This window comes from Trematomus bernacchii, unplaced genomic scaffold (assembly GCF_902827165.1).
Source record: "Trematomus bernacchii unplaced genomic scaffold, fTreBer1.1, whole genome shotgun sequence".
Classification (NCBI taxonomy): Eukaryota; Metazoa; Chordata; class Actinopteri; order Perciformes; family Nototheniidae; genus Trematomus; species Trematomus bernacchii.
Window position 1 is genome coordinate 2,752,608 of NW_022987942.1, and position 25,873 is coordinate 2,778,480.

General features: G+C 40.1%; 1 protein-coding gene across 2 annotated transcripts in view; it reads right to left on the reverse strand.

The window, feature by feature from the left end:
• The window catches only part of grik2 (glutamate receptor, ionotropic, kainate 2), a 274,277-nt gene that overhangs the window by 74,274 nt on the left and 174,130 nt on the right, over positions 1-25,873 (reverse strand). For both annotated transcript variants that reach the window (XM_034115672.1, XM_034115673.1), the window contains exons 9-11: positions 22,699-22,812; positions 9,786-9,992; positions 3,375-3,598 (exon numbers count right to left, since the gene is read on the reverse strand). In XM_034115672.1, coding sequence (XP_033971563.1) covers positions 3,375-3,598; positions 9,786-9,992; positions 22,699-22,812 — 545 coding nt within the window. The remainder of the gene's footprint in view (positions 1-3,374; positions 3,599-9,785; positions 9,993-22,698; positions 22,813-25,873) is intronic.

A 25,873-nucleotide genomic window follows, 5' to 3' on the forward strand; every position in this document is an offset into this window, starting at 1 on the left:
TTAGTCTCACAAAGTTTCATGAAATTAGTTTGACTTTGAAACATACAAATGATGAATGTGAACAGAAGTTGGAGAAATACATTTCCTCACCATTAAAGGATTAAATGGAGGGCATGCTGTCAATACACCTTTTTACGAGTGTAAATAAGCAGATTGTCCAAAGAAATATCACTGCGCCTGTTTTATGCAAATGTCTGATGTATGTTTACAGTTTAGTGGGTAATAACACCTTGAGATGGATTACTTGTTCTGCATAGATCAAAAGCAAAAACAGTGAGACATTGTTCAGGGACACAAAGCTTGGTAGGGTTAAGGTGCGGTGGTAGGGGGGTTACAAAAAAAAAAAAAAACTAAACTATAATCGTCCCCTATGCTCAACCAAGTAGCTAGGTTATCCATGTTGAGCCCTCACATTATCCCTTTATATGTCCCTGACAAAATAGTTACTGTGCCTTAACCTGACCAAACTTTTACCAAATCGTTGGTTAAAGGCACTTTTCTTTCCATAGGGCATCAGACTCATATTAGTGTTCTCTAGAACACTAATATGAGTCCTTTTTTAATGCAATCAAAAAGCACACATTTAGCCGTTTAATTTGGCAGTTTTGTTGGAAAACATATTTCAAGATGATATTGATCAGTATAGACATCATACAGACAGTATAGACCTAAAACCTATAACTGTATTCACTGGTTTCAGTCACTGGTCCTAAACATTTTAGTTTATCTATCAAGAGTATTTTATTGTATACAGTACACTTTTGACTGTCTTTTATTTTCTTCTACTGCACAAGTTCCTTTTTTTTTTTTTTTTTTTTTTTACTGATCGAATTCTGAACCATGAACAACAAACCAGTTTTCCTTCTTGGTCAATCATGATAAAACCATATGCTAGCATATTGTATTTTTAGATTTGGTTCACTTTCTTACCCCTTGTTGAGTCTATCGATGTAGATAGTATAGTGGTGTTTTAAACGGGCATTTCTTCTGTATAATGTAGCCTCAGTGACAGCTGTTGACTAGAACAGCAGGGAAACTCTTTCCAATAAGATTTGGGCCTTTTGAATTCCTGTGGTGAGCAGTATAAACTAAATTCCAGTCATCTCCATTTTATTCAACCAAGGCACCAAAACTATTTGCATGGCCACGGGGGAGGAAGATATTTGACGTGTACACTACCAGGGTAGTTCAACCACAGAGGCTCTTATCACCTGACAAGACATGTTAAAATGCTCTTGTCACATATATAACGGTAGAGGAATGTGATCTCTTCTGTTCACATTACGTAATCTGCCTTTCACATTTCATCTAATTCAGTGAGAGTGCTTATGCTACACTCTACATCAACCACATGCAGCTGTAGCCCAGCATGCATTGTGTGTACAGGAAAAAAGAAGGAATAAAGTGAAGGGGGGAATTCATACACTTACCCAAACACTTACTTATAATGATATTATATACAGATAGGTGCATATTCTGAGCCAACTTAGATGACAGTTGCCGCTTTTTATTTTCGTGTGTGATCATATTGCCAGTAACATCAGAAAACACATGTGCGTTAACGGTAAAACTGTCAGGTCACGGCTGCAAGAGAGCCGATGTCTCCTGAAAGTTTTAGAGTTAACATGAACTTATTTTCCTCTTTTTTTCTTTACCATGCTTCAAATGGCAGCCACAAGCAAGAACCACGAGATCACGAGTCAACCGTCAAGAAAAGACAACTTGTGCAAATCAGATTTTAGATGGTTTCATCAGCCACAGGATTCTTAAAGGTACATAATTAAACTGTTGAGTGGATAAACACAGAAGCAAATACTGTAATAAAGAGCTGCTTGTGTTGATAGATACAACACCTACTAATCCAATGTATTCAAGATAAATCAGATACATAAAAGACCAAATGAACAGAGTTCTTTGCCTTCAATTACCAAAACCACAAATCCAATTACAAATGAGTTCTAGCACTTCTTAGCGAATGTTCTTTACAAACAAACTTTGCAGCACTTGGGTTTATTGTCTTTAAACACTTGCAATGCCATTTGAACTGCAAACAATTAACTGCAGAGAGAGACCTACAATTGTAAAACATAGCTCCAATTTTAAGAAAAAAAAGTTAGGTGCAGAAGTGACAAAGTGAGTCATTTACAGAAAAAACCCCAAATGTCTGATTTGGTGGGGTAAAACAAAACACAACGCCTTTAAAAGCCTGCATAGGAAAGTCATCTGTAAACGTATATTTAGATAAGGATTGCCAGTGGCTATGAACACCTGGAAGCTTTACAATTAATGGGGTGAGGTGACAGCCACAAACTCCTTTAAACCAGATAATTGTTGTTCTGACGTTTGTTTTCCAGTTGTCGTGCTTGAAGCAAGGTGAAGGAAAAAGAATGAACTCTGAGACACTGGGGATAGTGAGGGAAAGGTGGGAGAAGGGCAGCAGTGTTCACACCGAGCTTGACAAATCCCACACACACTTACGCCAACACATATCCATATGAGAGCACAAGCATTCTGCCACTCTCTCTGACATGTACACACAACCCTTGAACGGCTGATAGGCCTACAACTTCTCTATCTAAGGTCTGGTGGTTTAATTGTGTGTGTATGAATTTCCTGTGGTTTCATTACTGATACCAAACATATGCCAGGAGCAGAAGTTGCGCTAGACTTTTTTGCTGCCCGTCATTTTGACGGACAGGATCGTAACATTTCCGTCAAAATCCAGTATTACCCGACGGCCTTTACACAACTCTGACGAGGGGGGGGGGGGGTTGCGAGAGAGCACGCTCGTGAACTGTCAACGGGGGGAGGCGTGAACTGTTAGCGCCGTGTAGCCCACTGCACCTTGCTGGAGCGCGCACAGCGTAAAGCAAAAACTTGCAGACATTTAAATGATTTGTACGGCAAAGTTAGGTTTGGAAACGGTATCATTTCCTTTTTGGCGGACATGCATAACACGGCATAACACCCGAGCCTCGCTGCGGGGAAACTTTGGCGCTGTTCCGAGTTTGTTCTAATCTGTCAAAAGGACGGAAAATATTCTGTTAACGCGACCTCTGGCCAGGAGTAACCCAGCAGCCAAGCACCAACTGAATTGGAAACTTGAAAAAGGCAAATATTCATGTGATCCTTAACGGTTAAACGGCATTTAGCATTTTACACAGCAATGGTGTTAGGGCTGAGATTTGATACATGACTGTTGATTAGTGTCAGTACTGAGTGGAAGGCTTTTACTGTGTGAGAGTGCTCAGGATGCAGATCCTGTGATTACTGAGATGGGCCTGCTGTTAGTCCGATGGGCGGGGCTAAGTGATGGAAGCTAAGCATGTTTCTGTCTGTGTGTGAGGCTGTGATCACTGGAAGTGGCATGTTACCTGGCTATGACAAACAGCACACAACTGACACCCAAGTAAGCCAGCAGAATATACATCCAGATATCGGGCGACAGGGGGTTGAGGAAGGAGAAGACCCCAGGGTTGGTCCCGTTTGGCTTGCGGTACAGTATACTTATACCCAGCGTCATGAAGGGTTTGGAGAAGTCGATAACCTTCTCTCGCACGTATGTGATGGCGAGGGGAGCCACTGCAAGATCAGCTCTCTGTCAACAGGAAACATAAAAACAGAAGAGAAATAGGCTATAAGTCAGAGGCACAGGAAGGATTTAGAGGCAATCAAATTAAGAAAACAGGGTCTTTACACACTACAGAGTCTGTCCCAAGGCACTTAGCAAGACATTTAAAGCCCTCTTTCTCTTTGCACACATCAAGTATACTCTCGCTAGTAAACTCAACCTTTTCCCCCTGGAGCCTAAATCAAAGCATTCATTTATTTGCTATACCTACTTTCTGCTTTTGTTGGGATAGGTGCAATCTGTAGACTATCATAGCTCTATACTTTATACGATGCTCTGGGATGTGGGGAGACATATAGAAGAGCTCCCCATTGCTTTAGAGGACAAACAAAACTAGAGCGAAGACTTTGGAATAATTTCGATGCGGTTGTTGGACTGTAGGGACTGTAAGGTCTTGTTAACAGGATAAACCTCATATGACAAAACTCTAGACTATAAGTCCAGTCTGGTCCACGATATTCTTGTACAACAGCAACGTACTTTGACTTAAAAAGGCAAAACCGGATGCCTTGCATATGACTATTGAGAACATTTTAGCATAACTTTATTGGACCCTGTCTTAATAATCATGACACCCAGTATAGAATGGAGAAGTATTAACTGTTGGAATCTGCTTGTAGTCACAATTGTTAAATCCTTCTTAGGCCTTGACACTCAGTAACAACATATTTTGGATTGTTTTAACATTGTTTCCAAAAAACAATGAATGATAGAACAAACCAGTTCTGCTTTCCGGTGTGGCCAACGAGATAAAGAACACATGGACAAAGCACTCTTTACTCAGACTATTCAGACTCTTGCCAAGTGCCTGCACTCTGTGATTCTGCGTCCTTGATACACCACTTTTACAAAAAAAATAAAGAAACAGAATTGGTACTAGATTAGCATCGTGCATTGGTAAATTCTGTCTACTGCACCTTGACTTTGTCAGTAAGGCATCCAATCATCACCTCAAACACAACACCTCTCAGCAAACCGGTGTGTTTTTCTCTTTACTGCTCAATGATACAATTGTTCAGCAAGCTTTTAGTCATATTCTGACAAATTCACCAAAAATCCTAAATATTAGATATTTTTGGAGAGTACTTATCCACCCAGAGAGAAGAAAATATATGATAAGGATATACTTCTCCTAGCTCATTGTGTAACAGTCAACGGTACTGTATATATTTGAATATCTCTACAACCCATGCCAATTCTGTGGACCTTGAGGTAGCGATGTTTGTTTTCAGTTGGAAGGTTGGGGGTTTTGATCCCGGTCCCTTGCCCAACAGGTTGCATGTTCTTGGGCAAGACACTGAACTCTAATGTTCTCCCACAGGTATAGCCAATGATATGTGAATAGTAATCTCTCCTGACGAGCTGGTGGCACCCTGAACCTGCCTCTGTATGGGTGAATGGTGAATGTGTTGGAAAAGCTGTGAGAAGCCCATACAAAGGCAGTCCATGTACCATGCTACATCTACTCAGTGTTTGAAACATATTCTATGCAATGCACTGCCACAGTTGCAACTCTTATTCCCAAGCAGACTGAAAATAACTAATACATTTATCATTTGAAATGTTGATAATACTTCTGACATTTACATCGTGGGTAGTTATTGAGGGTGGATAATGTTTTTGGAAGCAATTAACTTGAGACCTATTCTCACATTCTTTTTTTGTTTGTCTTTGGCTGTGTGTGTGCAGAGAGCTATACTACTTTTCCACTGCAAGAACTTCCACCCATTCCCCAGGTTTAAAATGACATGCACTATTAATAACCTTGTGTGGCTTTGGTAGTAAGTTATTCCTACATCAATTACTGCAATGTTGAATATTTTTGTCTTTGATTTTCATTATAATGTACATAAATATGTAAAACACTTGATATGCCATGGCAGGGCATATCAATCAAATCATGTGCCTGGCACCACCTGGAAGTATTTCTGCTAAATGTCTTATCTACTGAACCTGCTCCCTCTGAATGGCTTTCCCTCTACAAAAACTAATGACATTGTTTTTTCCAAACTTACATTTTTGGTAGTACTTGTTTTGGTTGTTTCTTTCCATAAATGTTCATACAACATAGATTTGTTTCCCCAAGTGTTGGTTTTCTGGTAGCTAAAGATGCATTGGTGAAATGCTGGTTACTGTTCTAGTCATTCTTGATTGATGACCCATACCTTCTTTGCAGCACTTAACCCTAATACACATCAAAAGAACCTGGAACTTATTTCAGGTCACCTTCTAAACAATGCCATCATTTGGTCCAGTTACTAACCAACCAACCAAACACAAGCAAAACAAAAGCAGATCCTTTGACAACTGCTATATCTGAGGTTATCTTTTGTCGAGAGTTACAGTTAAGGGTTTGTTAAAGGGAATACTTTCCACCTTGTATGCAGTCTAGATTAGTCCAATCAGTGGTGATGGTGTAATCAATTGAAGCAATAAAATAGTGTTTGCTATATTGACTAAGAAAGTGAGGTTCTGACACAGAGGGTCCTCTTACACGGACAATGCAGCCTCGGTCTTTCTTTGTGTAATTTCTCCGGTTGAACGCTTGAAAAAGTCAAATGAAATGTTCCATTGTAAAATGTATCCCTATCCAGTACATCCATATTTTTGGGATGCCATTTTAACTGTTGACAACTTTTCTAGTTTGCCATACAAAAAATATTTCTGTTTTTGCTACCCGTATAGACAGAGACTACAAATCCAGGCTGAAATAGAGTGGTGGAGGAACAAGTCCTATACCGCTGAAATAAGTTAGCATTTTACAACTTCCGGTTTCCTTTCTTGAAGTTAACGGTTTGGGCTTTTCTTTAGACACCTGAAATAAGATCAGTGGTTGACAGAAGTTGAAGATATTTCCTCGTTTTGTTCGACAACATAAGATACGTCAGTAAATACCACACTGGTGAATGTCTGAAGCTTCTGTGTCATCAAAATGGTGGTTGCCAACAAGTGACTAAATAAACTAACAAACCTCATCACGCTGACACAAGTCTGCCTTAAGCTTAGCGGTGTTGATGCAGATATTGTATTTCTGCTTCAAGAATCACAAAGTCGTCTGAATATATGGATATTACCCTGCTAAACAAAACGTTTTAAGTATCATACATGAGCGTTTGACATTGAGCTTCTTTTCTGTAATATACCATCATCCAATTTGGAAAATCCCGTTGCTTTTTGTCGACGGAGTCCTTGCGACTTCCCGGTTGGTCAACACAAATATCTTATAGCCATCACTGCACCACTTTAAAGCTTGTACTTCTTTATTTCATCCAAATACGTCCCTGTAACATCAAATGAAAGCAATCAGAGACAGATTTTGTAGCTGCAAGCTTAGCTTTCTTGCGCAATATAGCACTCACTAAGGAACTATTGCTTTAATTAACTGAATTCACATCCAACACTTACATCAAATGTAGTGCATGTTTCTTTTTGATAAACTGCAGTGGCAAACAAATCTGAATCTGCTCTATATACACGCAACTGTTTCTCCTAACACTGAGCATTAACATGATTTCTCCCGGAGTTATTTATAATACTGAATAATCCCTTCTCTGGCAAGCGCAGAAGTCGTGATTATATGTGAGACATGTGCGTTAGAGATATAGAGGGGGATGTATAGAGCCTTCCCAGGAAAGTCATGTTACCATATCTGAGGTGAAAACCATGCAGTTCTGTTGACAGTTAATAAATCTCCAGCTGCATTGTGACTATAAATGCTAAACATTTACAGCAAGGTCAAGTGGTTCCTTTCTCAAAGATATATCCTTTTTGTCTTATGAAGGTTGCCATATATCACTCGAAGATGAACGGAGCAAGCTTCCTGCTAGCAGCTGGGATGTAACAAATGCAGAGGTGGGAGAAGTACTCAAATCTTATACCAGTGTAGTGTAGGAATACTCTGTTACAAGTAAAAGCCCTGCATTCAAAATGATACTCAAGTAAAAGTACAAAAGTAAAATATACTCATTCTGCAGATAAGCCCATTTCAGAATAATATATATGATATGTTTTATAATGATTGATCATGAAAGTGTTCTCAAAGCTGGTAAAGGTGCAGCTAGTTTGAATGACTTTGTATACTGCAGGGTAGCTTGTGAATTTACTCCAGGTGGAACTAAAGTCTGATTTAACACTTGATTATATTTCACATCATTCATCCACATCTGTGAAGTAACTAAAGGTATTAAATACATGTAGTGGAGTAGAAGTACATGATTTACCTCTGAATTGTAGTAGAGTAGAAGTACAAAGCAGCATTAAATTGAAATACTCAAGGACTTAAGAACAGTACTTGAGTAAATGTACTTCGTTACTTCCCACCTCTGAAAAATAGTCGAGGCATCTTTGACACAACCCTCCACAAAGTTATCTCCACTTTGAACATCAGAAAGATCTTTTTGCTAAAGTCCTCTGACAGGGTGTATCCAACTTGTTCAGCTCTAAATTCAGCATGTCTTCTCCAAACAAACTCCTTCTGATCTGAGGGCCTGTCCGCTGTGATCACCATCTTTCCCTGTCATCCCGCACCCTGTTCAGCGCACACTGAACATCATGTGGCAGGGGATTGGGCCCTTCACCATGAGAGGAGCAGACGGTGTCACAGCGGCCAATGACTCCACTGATCAGGAGCAGAGGCAGTTAGGGGAGACTTGACCCCTCTTGGGTCACATGTTGACCATTGGCCATGCAGCACTGCTATTTCTATGCCCATGCAGTTTATCCTTTCTGAGACTTTGTCGGTTGTAATGATCTACACTGCCGGCAGATTGTGTGTGTGTGTTTGTGTGTGTTTGTGTGTGTGTTTTAATAAGCTCTGTAGGGGAAACGCGCGAGCACAGAATCTATGCTCTCCTCGCATCACTGTACCCTCAAACAGTGCTGCTTGTTATCTTCAGATGATTTTTTCTACTTTTCCTCTCAGTGAGTTTCAGTGAAATATCCGTCATTATGCTACATCTTATTTTTGGGTAATTTTCAAACATTTCGATGGTAATAGATGTTGATATGACAATAAACACTAATGTACAAGTCATGAAAAAAAACGTGTTCTTGACACAGAACTAGACAACATACTTGAGGTGAATCCAATTAAGAAAGCAGGGTCTTTACACACTACAGAGTCTGTCCCAAGGCACTTAGCGAGACATTTAAAGCCCTCTTTCTCTCTCCACTCATCAAGTATACTCTCGCTACTAAACTGACCATTTTCCCCCTGGAGCCTAAATCAAAGCATTCATTTATTTTCTTTACCTACTTTCTGCTTTTGTTTGGATGGCTGCACTAAACTTTATACGATGTACTGGGATGTAGGGAGACATATAGGACAGGTCATCAGAGCTTTAGAGGACAAACACAACCAGACAAAAGAGCTCTTTGTACTAGTTTCACTACTACTGTTTCTGTACTGTAGTGGGAAATAAGGACATCTAGTTTGCTTTGTTTGTTAGTTTGCAAGACCTTGCTGATGTTATAAGACGTATAACACTCTCACTGTTAGCACATAGTCTGGGCCCTATAAGTGCAAAGTCATATGCTTTGCACATGACTTGCAAATCTTCTGCCAATTTATTGGCCAGCATATGTAGCATCAACATGTCAACATCAACATTTCCATTTTCTAAAACCTGTTCTTGACATAGAACACAAGAGCAATCTTAGAGTGAATTCCATTTGAACAAAATGGATCCAAAACACACAATTATTCCTATAATCTGTTAAATATTTGTTTCAATACGATAAAGACGGGAAAAAAACATAAGAAATCAAAAAAGGAAAATCCAATTAATAGATTCTTTTGTGACAGCTGTTATTTTTGCACTTATTTTTGCACTTGGATCAATAATATATTCTACATTTTGATACCTTGTTCTGTTGAATCAACAGTCCAAAACCCAAAGATAGTACTGGTAATGTCCAGGAAATAACAGCCTGAATCCACTGTTAAACCAATAATTGCTGTAATAGATACCAAACATATAATTTAATACGTTTTATTAATTTCATCCTGTGTATTCCCCAGATGGGACAAACTTCTCCACACCTCTTCAATCGACTTGGAATGTAGAATATAATCACACCCACTGGTCTGAACTTAACATCTGTTTGCTTGGATCATATTCATGCATTGTCTTTAATGAATATATAAGAGACTCACGTGGTCCATGAGCTCCTTGATCATGCCGTTCCACTGGCCCGTGTTCTCGTCCTGGGCGCCGTAACGCCCGTCCTCCACCAGGCGGACCTCGTACGTGAAGCCCAGGATGCTGGCCAGCTCTCTCAGCAGGTCTATGCAGAATCCCTCGAAGCGGTCGTTCCCGTACAGCGGCTTGTCAGACTTCTTGAACATCACATATGGCTCTTCCTGTCAAGTGAAAAAGAGGAGGGGGTGAGTCTCCACGTCTCCACGGCACTTGGCATCTTTTACCTTCAGATAAGGCCTATCTGAAGGGTGTCTGATGTGTGAGATAGGCTTTGGAGGTGCACGTTGGCTGGAGGAGTAAAGCGTGTGTGTGTGTGTGTGTGTGTGTGTGTGATGTGAGGTAGGCTGGGTGCAAAGTGAGGCATGACCATAATAAGAGATAATCCCCCATATCAATGACTCTGTGCTCCTCTCAGGCTCAGCAGGCTGGCTTTGGGCCCGGGCCCGGCTTTCAGGACACCGCACGCTTTGTCAATAAGATAAGAGATGCTGATAGACGGACACAAAAAGAGAGCGCCGTCCCCTCTGCTCACACCAACAGCTGGGGAGATTACCCATGTCTTCTTTGATACTGTCCTCCATTGAGAAGATTTTTCGAGCTCCGAACAAACGGGGAGAACCTCTTGATCATGAGCAATAAGATAACTAAATCTGAACTAGCACTATAATGCATACGGGTACAGACTAGGGCTGCACGATATATCGTGTTGTGACGATAATCGCGATATGCGCATGTGCAATATTCACATCGCAGGACATGCGATTTAAAAAGAAAAATGTTTTAAGTGCGATATTAAGTAGGCAAATGAACTCAAACACGTCATGTTACAATTATTTTGCTGCTTGCTACAAAAGGAAAACTGGCGCGGCTCTCATGTCAGGGGTACTTGAGTGTGTGACATGCCGGCTCTGCATGCACAGCAAACCACCAATCACAATCAAATCTCCAAAACAAACGGACCCGGTGATTAAAGGTAGAAACACTGAATAAAGTAGTTTCATGTGTTTCTCCAGGGCAGTTCGGCGCTGCTAACCGAGCTAGCTCAGCTTGTTGCCCTGATAACTTAAGATCCAGACGTCCGTGACTAAAATCCTTCATCCGGTTAAATATAGTTAGAAAAATACCAATTGTTTAGCATTAAAGTTCAAGAGAGGATGGTTTGCGGACAAAAAAAACGGTCTTTTCTTCAATTCCTGTATTTTGTTCATATCGCAATATATATCGCAGGGGGAAGAAATATCGCAATATCAGTTCTTTCCAATATCGTGCAGCCCTAGTACAGACTCATTGCAACTGCCCTACAAATTGTCATAAACACATATTTATTCCTGCTGTTATCTGTTTAATTATTTATTAAGAGATCAACTCTGACATGCAAATGTCACTAACACTGTGATTTGAACTGCAGTTACTTATCGTATGTATGTAAGTATATACATTTTGTATGGCTACATAATATCTTTGTTTTATTTTATTTATTTTGTAGCTTACTATGCACTGACAGGATAGCTTTTTAATATCGTTGTACCTGTACAATGACAACAAAGGAATTCAAAAGATTTCAAAATCTGCCCTAAACGCAGATTCAACCAACTGAGGCACTCTACGTTTGCACAATCTGCTTTCTCTTTACGGACATCAAACATTGGAATATGCTTCCGGCTGTGTTTATAATCTGCTTAGATTTTATTGAACTGTAATTTGAGATGTTAGATTAAATTAATTGTGAAATTATATTTATAATAACAAATGTGCTTGTCTTAATATTTATACAAATGTATTTTGATCTGTTTTAATTGTTTGTGTGATAGGCACTAGGAAATGTTTTAATGTTTGTTGATTGTTATCCACTGAAAAAACTGAAACATTGACTTTAATTAAATGTAATACATCAACAGATTTCACAAAACTGTATTAGGTTGGTTGAAAACAATAATATTAAGTTGAACCTAAACTAAACTTAATATGTGTGAAATGTGTGGACCTAATACATTTAATTAAAGTCAATATTTCAGTTGTTTCAGTGTGTGTGTGCTTTTAGTTCTAATCTGGCATCTAGCATCTCAATGTATTCTTATGCACGGTCCTAAAGACATATAATAATAATACTGCTCTTCTCTGCCTCCCGCCTACTGAGCGTCTCCTCCACCGTGTCCTTCTCCCCTCTTTCCTCCATGCTTCGCTCCCTGCTTCCTCCTCCTCCTCCTCCTCCTCCTCCTCCTCCTCCGCTCCTGCACCATCTGTCTCTGTTAGCCTTAGATGCTCGTCCTCGTCCCTCATTTCTACGACTCTCCTGACTCTCTCAGACAAATAAATCCAGAAATATATCGTCAGACAGGTGTTGTTTATAATATAACTGTTCCATGACTGAAAGAAAAAAAACATTAAAGATTGCTAACAGCTTTGACACATTTCACGAGCTGAGTTTTAACAGGTTTTGAGGTGTTTGCATAAGCAAGAAACAAAGAGATTGTTCTTTTTCTCGAGGAGCAGCAAGAAAAACAAAAAGGCGTTCCTTAACGGTGTATCACACATTTGCATCGTAGTAGACAGACGTTTAGGATAATGATTTCTCTGCACAGTATTGTGAGGATGGTTAGAGTAATGAGCAACACATTGAGACCTCAGCATTCTGATACATTATATAATATATGTACATAAATATGAAGTCATATCATGTAAATACTTTTGTTTCAATGTATGTACTTCTTTTCAAACACAAAACACACGTGAGATCCGCACAGTATCACATATGTATGGAAGAGGATAAGGGCCAAATGTGTCGTTGTTTTTTTGAGCTGACCAAAAGAAAAATAATGTTGTTCTGATATTCATTCCGGCTTCAGAACTAAAAAACAAATATCACTTTTGGTGTAAATGTATGAAAATGGCCCTAATTATCTTCCATACATTTGAAATGTCCGTGAATCTGTGACATATTTGATATGTGAAAATTACGTCACTAACAAAAGGCAAATTAAATGCGGTTAATGCAGAATCATTTCTATTTGAAAATGAAATACTACATGTTTATTTATAATGATCTAATATGACACAAAAAAGCTAAACCCCACGTATATGGAAATACTACAAATGCCTTTTGAGACTTTATAGTTGACATGGTAAGGCTGTTTCTATAGATCATAGTGCATTTAGAAAATGTCTCATGAAACTGATGTTTCCACAAGATTTGAAAAAGCTTGAATGTATATCATTTATATCTGTTACTGTATGCACATCACAGCAATCTATCATGCATATAATGCTGTGAAATAGCGTTACCTTATAAATAGCAAAGATGGGAAATTGGTGTTTGCACAGGATATAGCTGATGTGAAATATTTGAAATGTGCTATGTGTGACTTTTGACACATACAACATGTGATTCTATATTACATTTAGAAATGTTTATCTTAACAAAAACACATGTTAACTACATTCATTCACAGGCTTGTTGAGTAACAGATTACATGTAGTGGATTTACGTGATCAGGATACAAAAAAGGTAACTGTATTTCCTTAAAGTTACATAAAAAAAGACATCAGATTACTGTTACAGTTTTCTTTTTTAAATAGGGATTTTTTTAGCAGGAATACAATGTTACAATTCATTTTAAAATGAAGATCAATACATTTAAGGCCGACATATTACCTGCATTTTCTTTTTGTTTTTTATTCAGGCTACTTTTCTTCTTTTTTAATTTAAAATATATATTTTTTAAATGCAGTAGGTGGACACCTTATTTATTAAACAAAAATACTGTGTTTGCGCTAAATTGATGATTTAAATTAAAACATTAAATAATTGTTTTGTCCTGGTAACTTGTAATTATAACTCGATACATCTTTAAGTAATCCTCGCAACCCTGTGCATTCGACACAATCAAATACCATGGGTAATTGGTATATATTTATTTCATTGAGCAAAACTACAATTATCACTGCAAATCACCATCTCTCTGTGATTGTCTGTCATCTCGAAGATTGTAATTACTTCCCATTGCTGCCATGCACACAAAAACCAAACACAGGGTATCAATCCATACTATCGGCTACAGTGTATCCTCCCTTTAAGCAGCCATCAATAATCACTGCTGACACACCCGGTACACACGCTACACCCACTGTGGCTCCTGTTCTGCTTCGTATAGCTCGGAAGCTGCAGGACTGCCATGATACTGATGTAATCTTGATGAAAGTGCAGAAAGCACTGTCCACATACAGATCAATACCAGCGCTGAAATGTCAAGACATACAGTACAAACCCCCAACACACTGCCGTCTGTTTGTACAGGCCGTCAATGAAGGTGGAGTGCACATATAACCTCTACACGGGCATCCAAAATACAGGAGACAATTACTACTAAAATATATATAAGAGATGATGGGGGGCTTCTGTTGGCGGGACAGCAGGCGATGTGTATAATATGTGTGTGTCTCACATCCAAGGTAGCAGCGGTGTTTTCCTTTCTTCCCATCACCATGGTAACTGCTTCAGTGGTGTTGAGCATGCCAAGGTTTTTTGAATCCGCCCAGGTAGTTTTCTAGGCTCTCTCACTGTGCAGAAGGACAGCACTCTGTCGGAGGGATGCGTTTCCTCTTTTCAAAGCTGTTTTATCCTTTCCTTTTCAGCCATGCTAACTTCAGGGTTATGTATCACTCGCTGTTTGTATAGAACTTGAGCCCCTTTTGAAAAGAGTCGTTGAAAAGTGAATCCATTATTGTGATTCCCTCTGCTGCAGACATTTTAGTTTGTTCTTGTTTAGGGTTGACGCACAAATTGGTAGATTAGATACACTTCATGATTCTAAAATGTGAAATTGTCTTCAATCAATCTGTCTCCATCAATATGTACCACAGATGAAAAAGCCTTTTATTTTCAGTTTGAAGCTCAAGGCTCAAGGACACACCGTAGACGTTTATATTTATAGTTTGAATCTTTCACATATTTACAGCACCAGAGAGCTGTGATTGGTCAGCGTGCGCTCTATATGTTGTCCTTCAATTTCTGATGCGGTAGAGAAAACAACATAAAGCAACTTGAAGAAAGGAAGTGCAATCTCCTGTTCAGTAACACACGTCCAACAAAGACATCTACACAGCCTCTCCTCGTCGTGACCCTGCTCTCTATCACAGTGAAGGACGAAAGAACACAGCGACTGCATGGCAGGAATCTCTGTTCTGTATTACAGAGCTGAATAGAGGGGTCTGGGTCTAACTCCTTTTCTGTGAGTGTAGTCAATCCTCAAACTATAGTATCACAAATGAAACATACGGTTACTGTGGGGAGTAAGCATAAGCAATCACAATTCCGGAAGGAATGTATTCAGTGCTGTCCGTGTTGCCGACCTTTCAATACAGTATGACCAATAAGATGAATGCTGTCAATAATAGATACCACACTTAAAAAATTAAGACTTAAAATGTATGGCCTAAAAATGATTTTTTGGTAAAGTAATTGAATTGTGTTGCTTACTACATCAAAGCAGTTCTTTCAACTATCTCTATTAAGTATCTTATGTAAAGTTTGTCTCATCTCATAAATTAAGCTGGTAATAACTTGAAATGATAGGTTTGAGGTCAAACTAAGTTCTGGTCTTGCTTCGGGCAGAGAATGGGGTCTCCAACAGAAATCTGCAGGGATCATCTTCAATCATCATTTCCCATGTGTGCTCATTTTTGCTTATGTCATCTGGACTTCATCTTCTTAAAGGTGAGCACTTCGTTTGAATAATGGATTGAAAATGAAATTCTAGCATTACAGTAGTTGCATGAAACAACTAACTGTAAAGACAGAAAGCATTGCAGAAACTCAGCAGAGGTTTTACTGAAGGGTCCCGTTCAACTTAAATATTTGGAATTAAGTTGAACGTTTTTTTGTGTGAATTATCATGTCTTGGACTTGGACTTCAAATATATGCTAACATAGGGTTAGGGTTAGACAAATATAGCCAGCAACATGGTGGGTTGTTAGCTTAGCAAATATTAGATGGTGAATATCATGGCCAGGAAGATTGGACCACACTACATTTTGTGTTCTGGTAAATGGTAAAATAATCAACATCCACTCAACTTTTTTCCCGTGGATCCAGCGTGTTCCTTTATAAAGTGTGTTCATTTGAGTACTATCTTTTTCATTTTACAGTGCAGTGATAAAAATGAACAAAGTGGTTTTATACTAAATTATATATATTTTTTTATATATTTGTTTTGGGGCCCCAATGGCATTGACCGGTTCACGCAGTCATCAACGTAACCAAGCAACCTAAATTAATTTGTAATTTGTCTGTCCGATGACCTTGCTCCCTTTCATGTCATGTGATACCTTGCGTGACGAGCGAACCGTTTAATCAACCTGTACTGTGCTGTAGCTAGCAGCAGCAAGTTCGGTAGCATTATAAAAAATGTAATAGCTTGCATTTATAATGTACAGCAAACCAAAGCACAAGAGCGGCGCTCAAAAGAGAAAGGACAAGAGAGAACAAGGAGATGTAACAAAAATTAGACCGTTTTTTTTGTCATACATCGTCCTCGAAATCGAGCGCTAACGTTAGCAATGTTGACGTGCAGCGGCAGCCGGAGCCGGAGGCTAACGATAGCTCACCTGCCTCACCACCATCATTGCCATCTAGCTCCACAAGTGAAGCTGTATCCGTGGCCGTGGCTGTGCAACCTTCTTCTCCAGCCAGCCAGGAGGAGAGGCTGGATTTGGCTGTGCCTGGCGGTGGTCCAACAGTTCCCCCAAGGGCCCCAACCGATAGGGGACTCTATGGCGCTATTGAGACCCCCGACGCCAAGATCAAAAGCTATATTATAGCAACTGGTCTATGTAGGCCTACCGGCCCATTCCGAGACAAACATCAAGGAAACAGGTGTAATCCTCTTCTTAGTTCGCTGTGCCGTTGTCAGGCTGTGGTGGTCTGAGACCAGGGCAGGCTGTTGTTGATAGCCTATACATGTGGCGCTTCTGAGTGGTTGTGTATGTTCTGAGTGGTTGTGTATGTCCGTGCGTTTGTGAGCGCATCAGCGTGCGCTTATGTTTGGGGCGATGGGGGCCCCAAAACAATATTTGCACCGGGGCCAATCACAACCTTGTTACGCCACTGAACAGAACTAGTTAAATATCTTTATATAAAACACTAGAAACATTGGTGTTTGTTTGACCCATCCATGGGGACAATACATTCAGCCCCTCCATATTATAATTTAATTCCTGTCTTTATAATTTGACTAAGTTCTCCCAGTCTCTTTTTACTGCCATGTTAACTAGTGGAACCTCTGTTTTCCAGCATGTGAGCCCATCAGCAGCTTGTGACCTTTCACCCTCTGTCAACTGTGAAAGACTTTAATTATAATAAAGCATCGCTGAGCAAATTACCCATAAAGCAGCTGGAACTGTCAGCCATACCTGTGGTTATTTCTGGACATTATAAAAGCTCTCATCATCCATCTGTGGAACCGGAAAGGATGGAGGGGCTTTAATCGTTTCTTCTTTTTTGTTGGATAAGTAGCCACAGTATAAAATAACTGTTACCTTTTACTTTTACAAAATTCACAAAATACTCAAGAAATTAGCCCACGACTTTCACTTAGCTGTTCAAAATCTGTGGTCCAATTAAAAATGAAATAGCAGAAGAGGAGATAACAAATCATTTGGTTTATGCAGCACTGGCACAAATCTGATTATGAGTCAGCAAAGCGTCTTCTGATCAAATCATATGCAAGCATTCATGCAATTTGTTTTAATCTGGTTTGATTGAGGCCAACACTGACCAAACAAGATTTAGCCATGTCTGTCACGTATGAATCACAGCTTCAAAATATGTTTTAATGGAATGGTTCTCCAGCTGCTTTAAAGCCCAATTTATCGTATAAACTCAGGCCAAGTGCATACTGGAAGCAAAGGCGGTGCGGATCAGCCCCCCGCGATCAGGCCAGGGCATGTCGGGCAGGTCCGGGGCTCAAGGAGTGGTGAGTCCACTTTCCTTCTCTTTCTCTATTCACGTCTTTGCTCAGTGTTCACTTCCGCTCGCTGAAGAGAAAGGGATGACAGTCAGGAGGCGAGGCCTCCTTTTATACGGTGAGATGCGCGCGCATTCAGGTAGGCCCGCCCCGGGGCCGGCTACGTCTATAGAAATCTCAGTAGGTGAATGCTTGCATGATAAGGTAGTACCCATAGAGTCCAGTAGAGGGCGGAGCCTGTGAGAGATATGATGTTTCAGATAATATAATTGTATATAATCAGGTTTAGGATTGTTACTTAAAAAATGCATTCCGTTACAAATACTAGTTATCGGTAGAAAAATGTAACCTAAAAAAATATGTAAAAGTAACGTAACCTGATATAAGTTTTAGTTTAATACATACAGTTAAGCTCACACATACTATTTGATGAACATATAGGTTCACCTGCTGAATTAAAAACAGAACAAATGAACCAAAGAAAGTGAAGGCAGTAGGCGTATAGATTCACACTGAAAGTATTAGTGAACAGTACAGCTTACAGAGAAGAGATAACATCTGATCCTTTACAACAAACACTAGATGCTCTTTTTAGGTTTTAGTAACATTAACATCCTGCTATCCCCAATTCTTAGAAATGTGACAGTAATCTAATGACATGTTTTTTATGTAACCGTAAGGGAATACAGTTACCTTTTTTGTAAACTGATAATGTAATCCGTTACTCTCAGAGCCTGAATACAATCTGCTTTATGTCCAACATATGCTCCACATGGGCTCTCATTGATGAGATGGCTGGGATAGTTTACTCTAACATGTGTTTGATAGCTCTAGCTTTTAGTTTAATGATCCTTTACAGTACTTACAGTATGTGTTAGTATCAAATAGTGATTAACGCAACTGGTGCTATTTATTCATTATCTCTCCACATCTGTCTCTTGTTAATGAATGTGATGTCAGCTCTCTGGGCCCCGTCCCATACTGTAGTTTGTCCCCCCCGTCTCCTCCAAGAACAGTTGCCCTCAATATTGACAGCCAAACGATGTGAGACCACAGGATGTTCCTTCAGCCAAATGTCTTAATCATGGGATTCACTGCATCTTGTTTTTTAAAGTCTAATACCTGTGTGTGTGTGAGTGGGTTGTGTCAATTATGTGCCAGCGTACTTTTATTTTGTGTAAGCATTTATCTTGTAAATATAATGTATTCCTGTAAATATAATGTATGATGTCCTTTATTGTTTTATGTTTCATGTGGAACCTATATGCTGCAGGTCTCCCTTGAAAAAGAGATCAATGATCTCAATGGGACCATCTGGTTAAATAAAGGTTTGAAATCTTGTTTTAATTTGTTATTATAGCTTTTAAAATAGTTTCATTAGATTTGTTGCTTGTTTTCTACAACTTATTCCTCTCAATGCGTTTATGTTTGTCCAACAGTGCAAAAGCACTTTAGAACTTTCAGACATATATATTTTTAAATGCATCAAAAAGGTTTCATACTCACTTCCAACAAAGGCACTACTCCCTCCTGCTTGAGGACTGGAGGGAGTAGGAGAGAAACTCCCTTTGGGATTTTAGCCTTTGTACACCAATAAAACAATGCACAAAAACAATCTAACTCACTATAGGTAAGGGAAAACCCCCAAAAGCATAATAGGGCCTCTGAAATCTTGAAATGTCCTTTAAAAGACAGAAGCCTCTGCTGCTGGGTATCTGTTTCTGCCTTTTCTTGTTGCAACAGATACAATGTTAAATGACATGTACAGTACATGATACTGCAAAACAAACCCTGGGTTCCTTCATCTTCCTGTATTTAAGAGCAGGTAGTTCCACTCTTTTCCTGCAGTGACTAATAAAACATGGGTTGTTTCTATGGAAGTGCTCCCTGCTCTCTCTGAGACATTACACTATATTATCTGCAGCTCCAGCCATTAGCCTAAAGGTACTTCATTTCCACCGCAGCATTACGGGAGTGATTCCCCAAGTAGATAAACTGTTGATAGGCCAAGATCTCAACAGTAATTACATCATGTTTTATAGTACATAATCCCTGAGAAAATGATGAGAATCTGGATGAAAGTGTACATCAATCAAATGTAACAAACCCAATTATTGTCAGCCCTCCCTTCCTCTCCGCGCTGCTCACAGCCATCACACATCTCCCCATGACTCAGTCCTGATATGGCAATTACAGCCGTGGAGAGTCTTCGCTAATAACTGCAATCCAATCACTTCACAGCACGCACGGAACGAAAAAAGGCAGACGATAAATAATGACAACCCGCAATTTACTTGATATTGTTATTTTTACGCTTGCCTCCTCAATAACAGGATCATTAATGGCTTTAATTTGGCTCGCTTCTACGAGTTTCCTCCACTGTCACGGTTCTCACATTGCACAAAGTGTGTGCCTACTGTTTCCAGGAGTACAGGAAGGCATATGTTCAGATATGTTAATTTAATGTAAGTACATATTCAGTGAGAGAAAACACAAAGGCTCCAGGTCCTCTATATTGCAATACGTTGTGGTAACTTATATATTGCATTATTGAAAATAAAATGTGAAGGCCGCTGAAGGCATTAACATTATAGGTTAGAACTGAGAGATTTTTAGATTTGCTTAGTTTAGCTTAACATAAAGACTGTAGGATGCAAGCCAAGCCTGATCCTATCCAAATGATCACTAATTCAATATTTTTGAGGGAGTTACATGCTGGGTCTTTTTCTTGGTGAATGACAGATGTGTGCAGAGGCTTTCCCAAAAACCTTTAGTCACCAAAGAAAGTCAGATAATGCCCAGAAATGATGTTTCGATTAATAAAACGTTTGCAAGGTTTATACCCTATGTTGAAATTAGATTTTCTTGGTGACATAATACATGCTTGCTTTTGAATTAAGATTCAATTCTCCCATCATAGCTCAGCTCACCTGAATCATTTGTGATTGTGACTAGCAACAGACCAACAACTTTGTTTGAGTTTTTAAGGAAAGTATGGTCAAGAATAACTTCTGATGCTGTACTTTTGTGCCAAGACAGAACAACACAGTCCTAAATGTTGGATGAAACATAACAGGTGGAGCTTACATGTCAACAGATCAATATCCATGACAATTAAACAAACTGAATGATCTTGGTGAGAGCTCAGTACAAACTAGAAGGTAAACCTTGAGTTGGGTCTTTTAACAGCAGTATTCCCTTTACACAGTAGCAGTTAAAATATTTCTTGTACATCTCAACTTAAACATGAATGAATGTAATCAAAATCAAATATAAAACCAAAGGTATTTGCCACTGCCAGGGCTTTAACGTTTTATCGAGTCCAGAGATAAGAAAACTGAACTTTGCAGTGGTTACAAATACCTATGGTTCTATCAACTCCGCCGTCTGAAGACGTCTGACATGGACAAAATGTCCATGTCAGAGTTCGGGACCTTTCTCCATGTTTCTGTCCCCGCCACTTCGTTCTGTTTCCGATTATGTGAGCACTGCAGCAGTCTTAGGCCCGCCCCCCATGCTCTCATTGGTTGAGACGCGTGATGACGGCCATCCTAAGCCAATACTTATCAACATCCCAACCCCCCTGTGACCCAGGGTTTGTCTGTATGTGTATTCAGAGCCAGTGAGCAACAGACTTTCTAAATAATAATAAAAAAACTGTTAGTGCGCAATACAATTATTGTCGGCGTTAATTAACTAATGCGTAAACGCAATAATAACGTGTTTACTTTCCTTGTCCTAATAATCATATTACTTTATTATTTAACTCAACCTTATCACACGGCTTAGATGAATACTCAATTCTGAGGTCGTTAGTTCTTGCTAACAGACCGTCGCTAAGGAGGATGATAGGACTATGTGGAGAAAACAGGAAGTAAACACTAATGGTAACAGCAGAGGAAGACAGACAGGAAGTAAACACTAACGGGCAAAACAGAAAAAGACCGACGGGAAGTAAACACTAACAGAAACACAGTATGGGCTCTGGCGAGTTTAAAGACTGGTTGATGGAAAAGAAAATGTGAACGGACTGGGACAGTTACAGAAAACCTTGATCAGTGCTGATCAACATCCTATTTTGTATTCATTAACGACGAGCTCCCTACACATTCTCCCTTACATATTGTACTTCTACTTCTCAAAGTTAGATTTGAATCCTTGGATTTTGACACCACTGGCAAGAGAGACAATGCTTGATAAATCTGATGGTAGGCAGTAGAGCCGTAAACCATGAATTCTTATTGGAAAATCTATCAGTAAATGTTCCAGCACGAGCCACTTCCTACCGAATTGGTAGTCCCCCTCAGTGCGGAAGTTGACTGGCAATTTGGGAGAGCAGTGCTTTGGGGTACTCTACTTCAATTGAGTCGGAGAGCAGCATCCCAAGAAAGGGCTCTAAACAGAAAGGGCAGTCCAGGCAAAGCAGTGAAGAATTTTTCAAGAGGAAAAGCTTAAAAATAATGACATCTTTGGAGAGAGTCTGTTATGGCTGAGAGCTGTTCTATGCCTCTATAATTGGTCCCACATAAAGCACCATTACAATTTGATTTTGCTATAAACAGACATTTAAAGCTGCAATATTTAATTTGCACATTGTCGGCCCAAGATGGAATCGAGAGGTAACTGTTTGAATATTGCAGACTTCATTACTCTGAAATCCTGTCAGATTACAGAGTTGAACTGCTTTAATGGGTTTGTGTATGTATACCAAGTAGGTCTGTGTGCTATTTCTTCACCAAAGACCAGAACATGAGATAAGCCCTGCATGTTGGATGTCTGTTTCAGGTGCGTAGCTGGCTGAAGTTGGATATCAAAGGTCACATAATGACTCCAACTCGTTTGTTGGAAAGTGGTGCCACAGCAGCATTTCAGAAAACACATAGATCCATTGAAAACATAAAGTACCAGTATGGTGGAGACGACCAGGGAGCGGTTGGATAAGGAGTCAGAGACGTTGGTCGTCTTCCCCCTTTGGTTGTCCGTCATGTTCAGTCCGCTTGGAGGGTCCCAGGTACCAATCTGTAAAACAAAATACAAATGTTTCATTTTCTAACTGGCTCCAGGGCCAACATTCAGATGGCAAACAGAACAATGTACCAAAGCATGATTGTGTTTTTGCAGTTTGAAAAACTATTAGGCTGCTTTAATTTCGGCTTACCTATAATTCTACCTTTTATTTGAACCTTTATTGGTCGTTTGGTTAATCAAAGACATTATTTTACAATCAGCTTTGTTTTCTGCACAAGGTCACTAAAGAGGCCCTAGTATGCCTTTTGTGGTTTCCCCTTTCCTGTAGTGTTCATATAGGTTTCTGTGCATGTAAATGGTCTGCAAAGGCTAAAATCCCAAAGCTCCCTCCAGAGGGAGCTTCTCTCCCCCTCCATTGGACTTTTTAGTTGACTTCCATTACATAATGACATCACTATGAAACACTTGCATTTCTATTGGCCAGCTCTCCAACAGATTGTTCATGATAGGCTAAGGGGCGAGACAATTCCAACACATCACTACACGGTATACAGAGGGTGGAAAGAGGTGCTGCAGCACAGGCAGTATGAGAAACATAAAGAGCTTTTTGAACATTGAAGCATGTCAATATGTAGAAGCACAAAATAACATGAAATGAGCATAATATGTCTTTAAATGAAATGTTGTCAGCACCTCTGCAACCCTCTGCCAATCATGATAACCATTAACATTAATAAAATCAGCAGACAACCTCATTATGAGAAAATAACTTAAAGATTTGGTGACAATTTTATATTCACATCTAGTGCAGCCACCACAAAACCTGCACACTTTTAACTTTGTTCTCGTTGAATGATTGACATAGGACTTGTTGTATTGCGTGATATGACATGTGCATCTTAACAGGATAACACAAATTGGTAACATTACCCTATACACAGCCAGACTGTGTACTGTATGGACACATACTGACTCTCTCCTCTCTTTCTATGCCGGATACATACAGAGGATAATGTGCAACACCCTGAGGAAACTGTTGACAGCCATGTGAACCCTGAACACTGTCAGGGGGCACTTTCTGCTAGACTCCCACAAGGAATAATGTTAGAGATGATCTAGGATCTGTATTGGCCCTGTGGCTTTTTGGAGGGTTTGTGGAGGACAACACTAAGGAGGGCTCAAAGAAGGAGGGGGCGCATCCTGGGGAAGCACGCCGGAAGAAGATGATTGTTGGATCGTGCCTCTAGGCTTCTCTTGTCCTTCTAGCTCCACCTTCATGCAGCCCCTCCAACCCAACCTGAGCCCAGGGATCGCAAACACTCCAGCCAACACCAGCCACACACTCCTCAGGGCTCTTCTGGTGCCCTGTATGAGGCTGGAGACGGGCTTTGTAATTGCAAATCAACTCTTTAATTCAGGCTTCATGAGAGTGGAGGGCTTCTGAAGGTTTTTTTATTAATAGAGTAAATTATTCATGAAGATGCAGGCGCACACAGAGCAGAGGTCAGGAGCTTCTGAGAGGCGAGTACCAGTGAGGATGCTGAAGTGTGAAGTGTTTGCGCTTGCATTTGAGAATATTATTTGTATCGGCAGTGTAAGCAGGGTATCCTCCGGCTGGTAATCTCATGATTATGTCTCACTGGAGATGCTTCCTAGGAAACAATCTGAAACATAGAGGCGTCTATTGGTATGAGTACACAGACATACGCTGACACGGATACCATGACATGCTATGATGCATTATAAGTGATATTAAATGTAGGGTTTGGGCAGAATTAAATGTATATTTTAAAGGGACAGTGTGCAGCGTTTGGCTGGACACTTAACATGTAGACCAGAGGAGCCAGTGATCAAACTGCCAAACCTGTGATTACTGGACGACCTTTTCTATACCTTCAAAAACGCTTAACCCTGTAAGGCCCCCGGTTGTAATTTTACAACATTAATTTAAGCTATCTTAAAAAAGTCAGTAAATGTTTTTGTTTTTTTAAAGACTACATTTACATAGTCAAAAGGTCCTTTTGTTCAGCCTCACAATGCTATTGGGTAGTAAATGTGTTTATAGGTCCTGGCCTCTGGAGCATACACTCACACAACTTCCGAATCTTCAAACGAGCAACATCTCTTTGTTTTATTGGACTGGATGCCATCCAACACGGAGAAAGTGGGTGAGAACTGGAATCTCTGGAATGATCTGTGACGTTGATGTGTACCAAGGCAGTGTCAATGAGATACGAGGCAAGTCTGAACTTGGATTGTCAGGTGATGTTGTGATGAAGCTTGCCTCCACGCTTCCAGAAGGTCTGAACTACAAGATCTACGCAGACAACTACTTCACCTGTGTCCCATTGGTAGTGAAGCTCCTTGATCGTTGGATTCATTATGTGGGAACAGCCAGGCAGGTGCGCTTACCCAACTGCAACCTTGAAGAGGAGAAGAGCTTGAAGAAAAAAGGGAGAGGAAGCTTTGACATCCGAGTGGAGGCCAACCACAACATCTGTGCTGTCAAATGGTATGACAGCAGAGCGGTCACACTTGTGTCATCCTTTGCTGGACCAGACCCATGAAGTCCCGACGCTGGTACGTGTACATCTTCTGGCACTCCATCATACTTGCTGTGATCAACAGCTCCTCTACAAGCGGGAGTGCAAAGCTCCAAAGATGCCAAAGCAGGAGATCCTGAACAGGAGACAGCTTCAGGCAGATCTAGCATCCTCTCTCATCCTGGTAAGAATGCATTTCTGCTATTTGCTGTTTGTAATATATTTTTATATTTCACTGTAATATTTTTGACTTGTATCCTAATGTATTTTTGACATGTATCTTGATTGATTCTGTTCTAATCAGGTGAACACAACTCCTCTGAAAACACCCAAGAGAGGACGACCATCTTCAGGCAAGGGGAGCCCAGCACCGACGGTGACATCAAGGAGCCCGTTGAATGCTCAGAAGAGACCATCCTCAGGTGATGGGAGTCCACCAAACGGGGCCCCATCCAAGAGATCACAACCTCCACTGGATGTACGCAAGGACCTAATGGCACATTTTCCAGTGAAGACAAAGAGAGGACGCTGCAGACACTGCAGTAAAGGGTACACAAACACACAATGCA